Below are 14,295 nucleotides of genomic sequence, written 5' to 3' on the forward strand. Positions count from 1 at the left end.
CAAAGAAGAGAGGAGGAACTTTACAATTTCAAAGAGGTTTTGGAAGACAGAATAAGTAGCATTGTAGTATAAGTATCTGTAAAAGCATGAGACATAGAAATAGTTATAGAAAAATGAGGAATTTCAAAAGATCTCTGAACCGAGAAGGTTGCAATCTTGAATTGATATGCTACAAGTCGCCCATGGACAGATAGTAAGATGTATTTTCCAATAAGATGGAACAAAGATGGATGAAATAATGCGAATTTGTACCATAGAAATATCATTGTCCAAGACACCTTAGAACACATTCCATACTTTCAGGAAACTCTAGAATTAGAAGATGAAATCAGATTGGCGCTCCAGTCAAAGCTATAAGAACTGATAGACTATCTACAGAAACATGTCAAACAACCGAATTATAAAAATTCTAACCAAATTATCCCAGAAAATCTGGGGATTTATACCATGGCCAGTAGTTTGGAAGAGTTCAATACTAAACAATATGCAAACTCATAAAATATCTCACATTCAAGCAAAATAATGCTTATGATCATTCAGTCCGGATTAAAACTGCATGGAAAGGAAAATGCCAAACAGATTAGGAAAGAAAAAAAAGATAATGATACATCATTGCTGGCACATATTGAATAATTAAGAAAACCAAAGAATACCAGAACAAGTCAATATCTGCTTCACAGTCTTTCAATAGTGTGAAGCTGTCCAATGTCCTGATGAAAATGAAAATCCCAGAATATCTCGTACAAAAATATACAGACTACCTGGAAATGACTATTTGGAGAGAATTTTTCAAAACAGAATAGGTCCTGGGCAGGAATAGACCGAAGCTAGCTGTTTACTCTCCTATTTATTCAACCTACATCTTTAATATGAATCAAGACAAGCTTGGCTGGAAAAATTATGTGCCTAGTTTTAAAACTGGAAAAACTTAACATTATGCTGATGATACTAATCAGATAATGCCAAGGATCTGCAAACTCACAAGTCAAGCAGCAAAATGAAAAAATGGATTAAGATCAAATATAAAGGTGACCTAATAACAGCAGATTAAGCAATGAGTTTTAGAATTAACAAGATACTGAAGTGGTGGGTAGTATCTGCCTTTTTGGATCTATTACTGTAACAATTAAAGGAAACAGCAGCAAGGGAACATTCCATAGATTAGCCCTTGGTAACAGTGAAAGCCCCAAAGAAGATACTCAGATGCTGTAATGTGTGTATTCCTATACAAATCAGAATTGTGCGTGCAGTAATTTTCCCTGATACTTTATAGAATCAAAAGTTGCAAGTTTGAAGAAGCAGTAGAGAAAGAATATCAACACTTTTGAACTTTGGTGTTGGACAAGAGCCTAACAATGCCATGAATAGTCAAGAAACTAAATAGATGAACCACAGAACAAATCAATCTGAAGTTTTGATCGAAGGCACAAATATCAGGTTGAAATTATCATTTGCTGGACACATTCTATGAAGGCCTCTCTTGCAGTCTATAATGCTGGGAATAATGGAAGGGGGAAAAATAAAACAACTATCAGCAAGGTGTATGACTTCAATTAGTGTGATGTACTTGGCACTGATGGAGGAGCTGAAGAGATAAAAGTTGGGGACAGATCATCCTTGAGAATGTTGATCCGAGTATTCACTAAGAGTCAACACTAACTTGATGTCAACATAATCATTTATAGATTTTAATAAAGTTGTCTTGATTTCTGAATTTTAAAAGGATTTCTATTTTAGTTTTCTTTTTAAATAATTAAGATCAGAAGGCAGAACATTCTAATTTTACTGAGTTGCTGTTTCAGCCTACAGCTCCCAACAAATACTAGCCCATTTTAGTAATTTGTTTTTTTTATGCAATAACTTGTCTGTGATAACACAGGATAAACACCTGAATCCACCATACACATTCTTAGAAAAGGTTATGAAAATAGCTTTATTTTCCCTATTCCAAATACCAACATTTTGCATATATATACTTGAAATACAAGCCTTTTTTTAAAAAAAAGTCTGAAATGACACTTTCCAGTCATGAGATGCATCTTCTTCAGACACATTTATAAATTCCAAAACAAAGTTTTCACAGCAAGAACACAATTGATTTGGAGCCAAAGCCTAAGAAGTTGTCTCAATAGTTTTTATCTTACCAACAAGTGGGACCAAAAATAATCTGGGTACATACTCCCCTGGAGTCATCTTATTGAGTCATGGGACTAAACTGCATCAGCTCTTAGTTAGTAGCATCAACTTCCAAATTCCAGTAGTAAAATGTATGATTGAGGTTATTAAGATTTAGTACATCAGAGCCCCTATGTTACAATTGCCTTCAACGTAGGAACAAGTACTTCCCCACAAGAGCCGAGTAGCCAGGTTCAATTATTTTAATTGCCGATTCTTTTCTAATGATAAACGTTAGCACTCGAATCGCTTTACTTCTTGAAATTTCCAGGAGCCAGCTTCTGGTGTGGAACAGTCTAAAAAGCCTTTGGATTCTCTTTCTAGCAGGATTCTCTTTCTAGCAGGCTCTGGAGAATGACACAAACTTGGTGCAGAACTGTTTTATACTGCAAAAAAAAAACTAATTCCTTTCCTCTGTTTATCAATAAGGCAGTTTGAAAACAATTAACTGCCCTGATTTTGAGCAGTTGGTTCCTTTAATGTTCAGATCAACAAGGCTACATGGTGTGAGCATCAAGTAGCAGTTTCTTGAGCCCTGAGGTGGTGTTTCCTTGTTTCTGAGACAAGATGACTTTCTTTAGCAGTCCTTGCAATTATGTGCTCAATCGCCCAGGAACCTAGAAACAAGTGAGAGGGCAGGCTACTGCCAAAGTATAGCTTGCTGTTAGTAGCAATTGCTTGGTATTTCATCAGCTCCAGGTAGGCTGGTGTGAGTTTCAGCTGTCAAGGAGAAGAAAAAATAAATAAATACACCCGGGAAGGTATTCGCATTACAAGAATTAAATGCAAACATAGCAAACCACTAGTAAGGTAAAGGTTCCCCCGCACATGCGTGCTAGTTGTTTCTAACTCTAGGGGCCAGTGCTCATCTCCGTTTCAAAGCCGAAGAGCCAGCGCTTGTCCGAGTACGTCTCCGTGGTCATGTGGCCGGCATGACTAGACGCCAAAGGCGCACGGAACGCTGTTACCTTCCCACCGTAGTGGTCCCTATTTTTCTACTTGCATTTTTACGTGCTTTCGAACTGCTAGGTTGGCAGAAGCTGGGACGAGTAACAGGCGCTCACTCTGTTACGCGGCACTCAGGATTCGACCTGCCAAACTGCCGACCTTCTGATCGACAGGCTCAGCATCCTAACTCACTGAGCCACCACGTCCCTTTAAACCACTAGTAAGGAATGCTTTTATAGCCAAGACTTGTTTTCTCCCCCAAGAAGTAGGCTTGGTTTACATGTGTCTCCTTTCCTTTCCCCCAACCCCCAACCTTTCATCAGATTGCTGGTGCAAGCAAGGGAAACTCACCTTGTTTGAGTCAGCTGCTTTTTGGGCAGTGTAGTATCCTGCATCAGCCTTTGCTTTCTGTCTTGCTAAATAAGCAGCATCTGAGAAGGGAGCAGCAAAAACTTCTTTCAGCCAGTTTTAAGCCACCAGGACATTTGCTACCAAAATAAACCTTTCTAAATCTCTGCAGCATGGCCCACTGCGAAATTCATGAAGTCTAGCATGTTTCCTTTTTGGCCTCAAAGAACAAGTTCAGAATAGAAGACAAAAAAAAAATCAGGGAAGATTTTTGAGGATGGCTGAAGGTTTTTTGGGGTTTTTTTTTGGGGGGGGGGGTGGAGAAGGGGATGGAATGTAATGGCAGAAGGAGATTCCATTAAGTTCTATTCCAGTTCCAAAATCTGGGGATGCGGAAGAGAACGATCAGGGAGAGAATAGAAGAATGACTTATTTCCCCAAAGGAATCTGTAAACAACATTAATCATTCCTACAAATCCTTCTAAGCAGCTTGACTCAATCTTTGGAAATCGAGACAACCATCCTTGCACCCTAGTTCCCAGACACTGGATCTTTGCTCAGAACCTCCAATTAGCAAGAGATAGTAGGGTGGAGCACATAGCTACCTTCAAGCTCAGAAATTCGCTTCTCTGTCAAAGTCTCCATGACCTTCTGTCGGTACTGTATCTTTGCCACTTCAGCAATTTTCTCTGCTTCTGCAATTGAAAAGCATTCAGAGTTAAGTACAAGAACTGTGTATCGGCTGTGACAACAGTCAAGCGTGGCAATGCCCAAATTTATTCAACATCCTGAAGCTCACAAGAAACACTCTGTGGTATAGCGTAAGCACCGTTAAACCCCTACAAGTCCAGGAGAGTAACATCTGGCACATCCTTGCTTGTAGCTTACTTTCCTTCTCTGCTTTCCTTTCCTGCTATAGTGAAATATAGGAAAGGTACACTAGCCAATGCCTGAAACTAACCAATAGCCAAAGTAGGTCACCTCAACATTTGTTCATTTAGAGCAGGGGTAGGCAACCTTGGCTCTTTTATGACTCATGGACTTCAGCTCCCAGAATTCCTGAGCCAGCACAGCTGGCTCAGGAATTCTGGGAATTGAAGTCCATGTGTCATAAAAGAGCCAAGGTTGCCTACCCCTGATTTAGAGTATGGCTGCACACAAGGTACCCTGGAGGGCTATTGGCACACATTTAAGTCTCCTCAAAATTATGCCACACAATTCTGGCCATTTAGCTACTACCTTCAATACCTAACTACCACACAGGAAATCTATGGCTCAACCATTGTGCTTGCCAGTTTCCCTACTCAGATTTTTTTTAAACCAAAAGAAGCTACTTAGCTCGGGGGGGAGGGGAGGGGGGGAAGACGAAGGGTGCTGTTGCCAAACTGAAGGCAAAGCTCATTACCTATAACTGCCTTCCTTCTTTCCGTTTCAGCCTCCTTTTCCACCACTTTCTGCTTCTGTGTAGCTATCAAGAGTTTAGTCTTCTCTGCTTCCCTGCAAAGCAGAAAACAAATTAGTTTCTTGAGCTACCTACCTGGAAGGTAATCTCTATGAAATTATCTCCCTTAAGCATCCTCAGCACAAGAGTACATCTTTACAAAAGTCTCCGTTTTGAACTCATGAGAAATCAAATGAAGACTTGGAAGTCAGAAACAGAGTCTACTAAGCTATTTCATCCATGTCCTGCTTTATAAGTGCTCCAAAGGCTTCCAGCTAAACCTCACGAGAAGCAGAATGGTGAACGTGCCTCTGAACTGATCCAGGAGGGTGCTCTTATACTCACACAAGTTCAAAATTTCTTCTGATTGCTTCAGGGATTTTAGGCTTTGTCACACGCACTGCCTATACACAAACAACAATCAAATGTCTTGATTAAACAATATTCATGTAGCCTTTCCCAAGCAGAAGTTCTATACCAGTGTTTCTCAAACTCGGCAGCTTTCATATGGGTGAACTTCAACTTTCAGGATTCCCCAGCCAGCCGTGCAACTTACAACCATTCGTTTAGCGAGGGTTCAAAGTTACTGTGCTGCCACCACGTGGCTGTGTGGAGAAATCACAATGTGGGCAGTTAGACCCCCCCACCCTATGATGTATTTCCTTTCCCCTCCCCTTTCTGGGATGGACTTCCTCCTGCTTTGTCCCTAGAGAGTCCATTCTCCATTAGCCAGAAGACATGGGGTAACTTGCAGACTCAATATGCAGATCCTGGGAATACTACCATTTTCTAACTATTCTGGATCAAAGCTGTTGTACTTTAATTAATCTCTTGATAAGACCTCTATGGTCTATATAAACAGATATCATTAACATTAACAGATCTCTCCAGATAGTTTTGAACTCGTAGAGACACCTTTTATCATATAGAAATACCTTTATTGCAGGTAAAGTTGAATACAGTAGGTGGATGCATTCAGATGACCTTTGTACAGCATTTCCAAGATATTTCCAAGGTATCTCTAAGGTTAGAAAATGGTGATATTCCCAGGATCTGCATATTGAGTCTGTACGTTACCCCATGTCTTCTGGCTAATGGAGAATGGACTCTCTAGGGACAAAGGAGGAGTAAGTCCATCCCAGAAAGGGGAGGGGAAAGGAAATACATCATAGGGTAGGAGGGTCTAACTGCCCACATTGTGATTTCTCCACACAGCCACGTGGTGGCAGCAGAATTACAGCAGTACTCAAGTCACCTACAACACGTTCTCGCACTTACAACTGTCACCAACATCCTGCAGTCGCATGATTTGAGCATTTGGCAATCATCACAAATTTACAATGGTTGCAGCATCTCATGGTCACATGATCACCATCTGCGACCTTCCCAGCCAGTGTTCTGTTTCAATCTCTTTCCATCACTCACACAGATAGGCAGTGGGCATGTGATAAGTCAGTGGTGGCGAACCTATGGCACGCGTGCCAGAGGTGGCACTGAGAGCCCTCTCTGTGGGCATGTGCGCCGCTGCTGCCAGCAGCTTGCGCAGGTCCATTGGGCTGCCACCCGGAGTGGCAGCCCCACCCAGCACAAAGGAGAAGCGGCCGGCTAGCAAGCCCGAGTAGAGGTGGTAGAGCACCCCCACACCCAGCAAGCCAAAGGCCAGCCCGAGCAGGGAAGGCCAGATCCCCATCAGCGCCATGGCCCCCCAGTCCTGGCTAGGATTGCGTGCCTCTCCCCCATCTATGCTGGGCCTCCTGCCCACCACCCCACCCACAGAGACCCCCTGGATCTTCCCCAACCCTGCCCGGCCCTCACAGGCACTCCCCCATGAGCAACATTGAGGTGGCCATGCCCATCCCAGCCATGCCCACCCAGTCTGCCGTGACAACCGCGACACCCACCCAGTGGGCCACGCCCCCATGCTCCCCCTGAGGGCACCACAATGCTTATGTGGCCTTGGCACTTTGCGATAAATAAGTGGGTTTTGTGTTGTGGTTTGGGTACTCAGTTTCTAAAAGGTTTGCCATTGCTGTGATAAGTAGTACCTGAATGGTAAGGCCTGGTGCCATGCTATTCAGATCCTGTTGTAGTGCTAGCTTCAGGTTTTCATCAATCTGATCTGGTAGAAGGAAACACAAATTAAAGAGATAAATTAACCAAACAGAAACGCTTATGCCAGAGCTCAAAGTTTTTTCTGTCAGCACTGCTCATGGCCATGCCATCTATTCAGCTAGAGAGGGAACTGTGACTATATAGCTACTAATCTGCTCTTAGCCAAAGTACACAAAAGAAGAATGTAGGGCTTATCTAGGTGGCTCCATTTCAGGCTAACTATTGCAGATATTTTATTTATTAAATTAATATGCCGCCCATCCCTCCATCAAGAGACTCTAAGTGGCTTTCATCCAGCTAAAAATGGGAATATAAAACATTAAAACAATAAATATTACCAAAAATATTTAAGGAAGGAGCACTATACAGTGGGCTAAAGGTAGAATCTTCTCTTATATTGTAATAATAAAATTGTAAATGACAAAAGTGTCCAAAACATGTTTTGCGTAGGTTTAATGACAACTTGCTGGGGCCAGTCTCCCCCCAGCTGCACACACACCCAGCCTCTCTGTGCTCCATCGCACTGGCCACTTGTGCACTGCTGCAAATCCTCGCAAACCTTTCTTGACCTATGTATCTCATGCATCCCCTTCCCAACCCCCCCCCGCCCCAATCCATTGTTCATTTCCTCCCCTATCCAGCAGCAACCACTCACCTGCCTACTGGCCTGAACTTATAACTTCCTTCCAGCATCTCCACTGGTTGTAAGAAGCTGACAGGAAGTTTCCTTGCTTAATAACTATGGGATTCAGTTAATGAGGGCAGTCAAGATTGCCATGACTAAACGATTTTTTGCTTAAGACTTATTACTATTGTTGCTGTTGTAAGTCGCTAGAATAGCCCCATGGCAAGATAAGTGGCAAATAAATTTAATTAACTAATTAATGTACAAGTGCATTGTTTAGCAATGGAAATCCCAGTCCTAATTGCTATCATAGGACAAGGACTACTTATATGTGGAAAAGCCCATCCTCCATTGTGAAAAAACATAAAATAAGACAAAATCACTCCAGAAGGCATCCTGCAACAGAACTAGGTGCCCAAAACCAAATATGCAAAACCTCTTAACATGTATAGCAAGGCCTTGTTTGTATTTACCAATCACAAATACGTGCAACTGCAGGTAATGAATGGAACCATCAATAATGAGGATTGCTTGGAAACAACAAAATGTCCCCAAGACTCTCTGTGGAAAGGAGTGTAGCCAAAACATTGTGACACTTACCAAAGAGCTCAATGTACACCTCCTGCAGGGTATGGACGCTGCAAAACTGGTTGAGTTCATGATGGATCTTATTGAAGATGAGTGCCTTGTCATAATCGGCAGTAAAATTCCTCACAACGTCATAAACTAGGAAAAGGAATACCAATTTACTTGTCTATTATATGCCACCTCAATGACAAAAGTGATTCTATGCAGCTTATTTAACAACATCCAAATCAAATTAACAACTAAAATAATAAAAGGTGACCAGGAAAGGAACATCTGGCACACATCAAGGAGGATAACGTATTATCCAACAACTACCATCAGGGAGTAAATCATTCTACTGCACCCTGGGACCTGTCGTGAGAGCCAGGTTTTATAGAAGGGGCATATAATTTCAGGGGGTGTGCTGAATGTCACCTAGATTCCACAAGAAGAGGAAGCCAAGACCTGGTGTGAATCAAGTCGTTCAGAATCCAATACACCAAAATGTTTCCTTGGGTAAATACGTCCTGGGCCACGAAATACTCCTCACAACGACCTTTGAGATATTCTTCCTGTCTCTCAAATTTCACAAGAGTTTGGGTTTCCTTTAAAAAAGGTTGGTGGGTAGGATTCTGCATATGCACCGAGGGCAGAAAAATAATCATGCCTTTATTTTTGAGGTACAGACCGAAGCTTGTACACGTATTTGGTAGGACTCATTCTTCATTCTCCCACACTCTAAACATCTGTTCTGATGCTTTGCCTCCTCAGAAAACCAAGGAACAGTATAACATCACTCAAGTGCCATTCTATCCAAGGCACTGATGTAACTTTCATTTCAGAGAGCAATTAAGATCCAGTCCAAACTGTCTACTAGACACTCATGGAATTCCTCAAATGCTTTCTGGAAAACAGACATCATCAGGCAATGCGGACAATGCAATCTAATAATCCCTTTTGCAGAAAGAGGTGGGGGGAACCATGACAAGGAACAAATGCCTTGTCACCCACTTCAGATCATGTCACCTCTGCTCCAAGATCAAATATGTAACAACCTATGTGAGTCAGGTCCTAAGTAATCTGGAACAGGCCACAAATTCCCAAGCTACTTTAGGTTGAAATTCTCCAGAACTATCAGTCTAGGGAAGATTTAATAAACATCCTGGCAACGACATTAAACCGTTCAGGCAAAGAATCTGCTAAGCAGCAAGAGAGTCTAGTGCTCCAGCAGCAATCTCACCTGCTCCCTTATACTGCATCCAACTTTACATTTCCAAGAAAGGAACATTGTGCCCAACCAGATTTGGTAATTACTGCTCTCTCGTGGATGAGGAAGGACTTATTATAGGCCAACCTGACATTAAGCAGAGATCACCAAAAGCCCAGAGGCACTAAGAATCTGGTGACCTGAAACTTGGGCTCAGAACTAGGATGCAGATTTGGGGAAGTGGGGCTCAAAATAAGAAACAAAACCTCTCCTTCTTAGGAATGGTCCATTCCCTCTCCCAACACATCTCCCTCTGCACAACTCCATCAAAATACTCCTGTAATTCCCACAAACACACAATACACGCAGGTTTCTACAGTGAAATGCCTCAATTCAATCTGGTGTCCTCCAGATTTGTTTATACTTTTTATTTATAAGTCCACCCCAACGCAAAACAGATTTTGGACATTTGTTCAGACAATATTGATTTAGTTGATACTATGGCTTCCAGCACTTCCCAAATTAGCAATCCAGAAATCTTTATGAACCAACTGTCATATCAAGCAATAACAAGCCAACTATAGTGAATGTATCTCCTTTTGGAAGCAATACCTTCCTTTCCTATTTCTACCATGTACTTGCCTACCTTCTATCTTCCCACCACTGATCCTGCTTTAAAGCTCCCCTCCCAAACTTGAGTTCTGGTTCTCTTTCCTCCAAGTGTTTGTTTTCTGTTAAAGAAAAAAAGGAAAATACCTGCATACGGGGCCAGCATGTTCATCACCTCAATTCGGTCAATATAGATCATGACACCACCACTGCAAGAAGATAAGAAGAAAGCTCTTCCTTCATTGCACATACATATTTGCATGGTTAAAAACTATCCAGTTTGTGCTTTTGTAACAAGACAACGTCTCTGGTACACTCAGTCCACAAGATCAGGATTATAAATTACGTTCCTCCAGGGCTATAAACTATGTTCCTCCAACTTTTGCAGAATTTTTGTTTGTCTTTGTGAGATTAGTCTTCGGAATGAAGGCTGAAACCCCTAATCATACACCTCAGAACTGTTCAGTAAGAAGGCTGCATTATAAAAATTACTTCCTTTTTTCCATTTTTACCAAAGAGAAGATTTAATACCTTCTGTTCTTCCACCCTGTGGCTCAACCATTCTACTACACATCTTAGTGGTATATTTCCCAACTAGGCCAGAAACACAATACAAACTAAAAAAAACAACACATACCTTGTCCCACAAGGCACATTTTTGATTTCATCTGTCTGCAATGTTGTCTGGAAAAAAAAACAGCCATTGATCAGCAAAGACATTGCACGATGTAACATTTACTAACTTAACAATTATTTTGGAAACAAACTAAATTTCAGGAACATTCTGCTCTTTTTCTGAGAAACAATAGTAATAGTAATAGTAATAATAATAATAATAATAATAATAATAATAATAATAATAATAATAATTAATAATAATAAAGAAGAAGAAGAAGAAGAAGAAGAAGAAGAAGAAGAAGAAGAAGAAGAAGAAGAAGAAGAAGAAGTTGGAAGGGACCTTGGAGGTCATCTAGTCCAACCCCCTGCTCAGGCAGGAAACCCTATACCATTTCAGACAAATGTCTGGCCAGTCTCTTCTTAAAAACTTCCAGTGTTGGAACATTCACCACTTCTGGAGCCAGGTTGTTCCACTGGTTAATTGTTCTAACTGTCAGGAAGTTTCTCCTTAGTTCTAGCTTGCTTATCTCCTTGACTAGTTTCCATCCGTTGCTTCTGGTCCTGCTTTCAGGTGCTTTGGAGAATAGCTTGACTCTCTTCTTTGTGGCAGCCCCTGAGATATCATGTCACCACTCACCCTTCTCTTTGTTAAACTACACATACCCAATTCCAGCAACCGTTCCCTATATGTTTTAGCCTCCAGTCCCCCAATCATCTTTGTTGCTCTTCTCTGTACTCTTTCTAGAGTCTCGACATCTTTTTTACATCGTGGTGACCAAAACTGGATGCAGTATTCCAGGTGTGGCCTTACCAAGGCATTGTAAAGTGGTATTAGTACTTCACATGATCTTGATTCTATCCCTCTGTTAATGCAGCCTAGCACTGTGTTGGCTTTTTTGGCAGCTGCAGCACACTGCTGGCTCATATTTGATTGTCCACTAGGACTCCGAGATCTCTCTCACAGTTAATACTATCGAGCAAGGTACCACCTATACTATACCCGTGCATTTGATTTTTCCTGCCTAAATGTAGAACCTTACTTTTTTCACCATTGAATTTCATTTTCTTAGATAGTGCCCAGTGTTCGAGTCTGTCCAGATCCTCCTGTATCTTAAGCCTATCTTCTGGAGTATTGGCTATTCCTGCCAGCTTGGTGTCGTCTGCAAATTTGATGAGTTCCCCAGTCATTAAATCAGCCAATGGTTCCCTAAGTCTATGATTTTGCTGAAAACTGGCACTGTCAGTTTTTTAGAAAACCATTGCAAAACATGGTCATGTGACTGCAGGACATTGCATAAGGCCGTAAATGAGGCTGCGTTGGCAAACTCTTGACAGAACTTTGAATCAGGGTCAAAAGTCCTTTTCTTTGGGTCAGCTATAACTTCAGTCACTAAGCAACTGATCATAAACCCAGATAACTCCCCCCCCTTAGATGTTATATAACCTATCATTTAATCCAGGGAAACAGGGGAATTGCTAATAAGGAACTAACTAAATTGGTATTTTTTCTTCCTTTTCTTCAATGCTTCTTTTTTATCTTCAAGCAACTAGCAAGATCAAACATGCAAATGAGAGGTATAAGCTTATTTATAAGTATTTATCTGTATGCAGCATTAGCCGTTACCTACTTCTAGTAACATATTAACCTGTGGTGGATTTTTAATAGTGGCAGGATACCACAGCAAGTATCAAAACATGAATCATATTCTCCCCTGACACCATCTGTATGCTGTACGAAAGACAAAGGCAGTCCTTTTATCATCAAACCTCTTTTCCCTCCCTCTATTGTTTTCCACCCAAGGCAGTTACACAAACCTGTACTGTTCTGTAAGATGTGAGAATTGGGAGCATGATGTGATAGCCTGGTCCACTCAGGGAAGAGAGCAGTGCACCTCCTCTACAATAAATCATATACAAAAAAGAAAGCAAATAAGCATGAACTAAAGTCAGAGAGGACAACTTTCTTATAAAACAACAGCCACATTTATTGCATTTATTTCACCTGTCCAAATCATTTTCCTAATACTATACTCCAGTGGTTCAGAACAGAATAACAGAATTGGAAGGAACCTTGGAGGTCTTCTAGTCCAACCCACTACTCAAGCAGGAGACTCTATACCATTTCAGACTGTCCAGTTTCTTTTTAAAAGCCTCCTCTGGTGGAGCACCCACAACTTCTGAATGCAAGCTATTCCACTGGTTTACTGGCAGATAGCTGAAGGTTAGAGGTAAAGACAAATTTACAGGCACACAATATTTACAAGTTGCCTTCTGCATACAGCCAATATAGTCTGGCTCTAGGCCTCTTCGGGAGTAGAGCAAAACAAAAGATGAGTGCCAATGTTGTTTCACAGCTTTTCAGGAACAAAACAGGACAAGCTGCCCTTTATTTCTAATATAAGTATTGCTGGATGGAGTCCTGTTTGTTCCAAGACAGTGTTTCTCAATCTTAGCCATTTTAAGATGTGTGAACTTCAACTCCCAAAACACTTCCTATTTTGAGAGTTGAAATCCAGACATCTTAAAATGATTAAGATTGGGAAACACTTATCTAGGACAACTTTTTTCCATCTGGGACCATGCACAGGTATTTTGGATCACAACAGTGTGTTTTGGGTTCATGCATCATGCCAAGTTACCATGTATTTTGTTAACCATGGATCGACAAGGCTGTGAACCCAACCAATTGAAGTTGCTTAAAAAGTACAATTAAGTAAACCAGGACCAAGCACCACTACACACATTGCCTCTGAATCACAACAGCAAGTTTGGTATTATAAGTTGTAGTCCTAACACTACCCAGAGAACTAAAGTCGGGCAGGCTTCTGCTTGCTCCGAAGAAAGGCTCAGATCAGGGCAGATGGTCAAGTACAACTAGTCCTCGACTTACAATAGTTCATTTAGTGACCATTCAAAGTTACAACAGCACTGAAAAAGGTGACTTATGACCATTTTTCACACTTATATCCCTGGCAACATCCCCATAGTCATATGATTTTGGATGCTTGATAACTGTCCTGAGGTTATGTAACCTTTTGCAACCTACTAACAAGAAAAAACAATGGAGAAGCCAGATTCACTTAACAACAGTGTTACTAATTTAAAAACTTCAGTGATTCACTTAACAACTGTGGCAAGAAAAGTCGTAAAATGCGGGCACAACTCATTTAACTAATTTCTCACTTAACAACATAAATTTTGGGGTCAACTGTGGTCGTAAGCTAAGGACTACCTGTATTGTCAGATCCAGAGGGAGGCTGGCACCAGGCTCTCTACTCAAGCGTTTCTATCATCTGCCCGGGGAAGGAAGGAGGCTTCTCAGCATTGAGAAGAGAGCGACCCAAGCCACACGAGGGATCCCTTCGCCAGGACTCACCTGTAGTAGACAGCCAGGTGTCCCTCCTCCACCTTGTGGACCGAGGCCCAGAGCACCAACGACAGCAACAGGCCGGCCGTCACTGCTACTGAAACCGCCGGTCCGCGCCTCCGGCTCCTGGTCGGGATCTCGCCGCCGCTTCCAGGCATCCTCCCGCCGCTCACACCCCGCAAGCGGCCCCGCTGCCACCGCCACCACGACGTCGTCGCCGCCGCCTCTCCCGCCGCTGCATCTACCAAAACGGAACGGACTCTCCCGCCTCCACTCGC

General features: G+C 41.9%; 1 protein-coding gene across 1 annotated transcript; it reads right to left on the bottom strand.

Annotated features, from left to right (window-relative positions):
* Positions 1-1,914: 1,914 nt before the first annotated feature.
* LOC310650430 (erlin-1-like) lies at positions 1,915-14,290 on the bottom strand. The gene is made up of 11 exons (XM_083379432.1): positions 14,027-14,290; positions 12,466-12,547; positions 10,670-10,716; positions 10,180-10,241; positions 8,250-8,375; positions 6,958-7,031; positions 5,258-5,316; positions 4,877-4,968; positions 4,077-4,166; positions 3,475-3,554; positions 1,915-2,895 (listed from the first exon to the last, which is right to left on the bottom strand). Exons 1-11 carry the CDS (start codon positions 14,173-14,175, stop codon positions 2,689-2,691), a joined length of 1,068 nt encoding a protein of 355 aa, XP_083235558.1. The 5' UTR covers positions 14,176-14,290; the 3' UTR covers positions 1,915-2,688.
* Between the last annotated feature and the right edge of the window lie 5 nt (positions 14,291-14,295).

This window comes from Vipera ursinii, assembly GCF_947247035.1.
Source record: "Vipera ursinii genome assembly, chromosome: 1".
Classification (NCBI taxonomy): domain Eukaryota; kingdom Metazoa; phylum Chordata; class Lepidosauria; order Squamata; family Viperidae; genus Vipera; species Vipera ursinii.

Coding starts and splice junctions, on each gene's coding strand:
- LOC310650430 (XM_083379432.1), bottom strand. CDS start 14,175: ATGCCTGGAAGCGGCGGCGAGATCCCGACCAGGAGCCGGAGGCGCGGA. Junction 12,548..14,026: donor CACCTGGCTGTCTACTACAG/GTGAGTCCTGGC, acceptor GATTTATTGTAG/AGGAGGTGCACTGCTCTCTT. Junction 3,555..4,076: donor GCGAATTTCTGAGCTTGAAG/GTAGCTATGTGC, acceptor CTCCCTTCTCAG/ATGCTGCTTATTTAGCAAGA.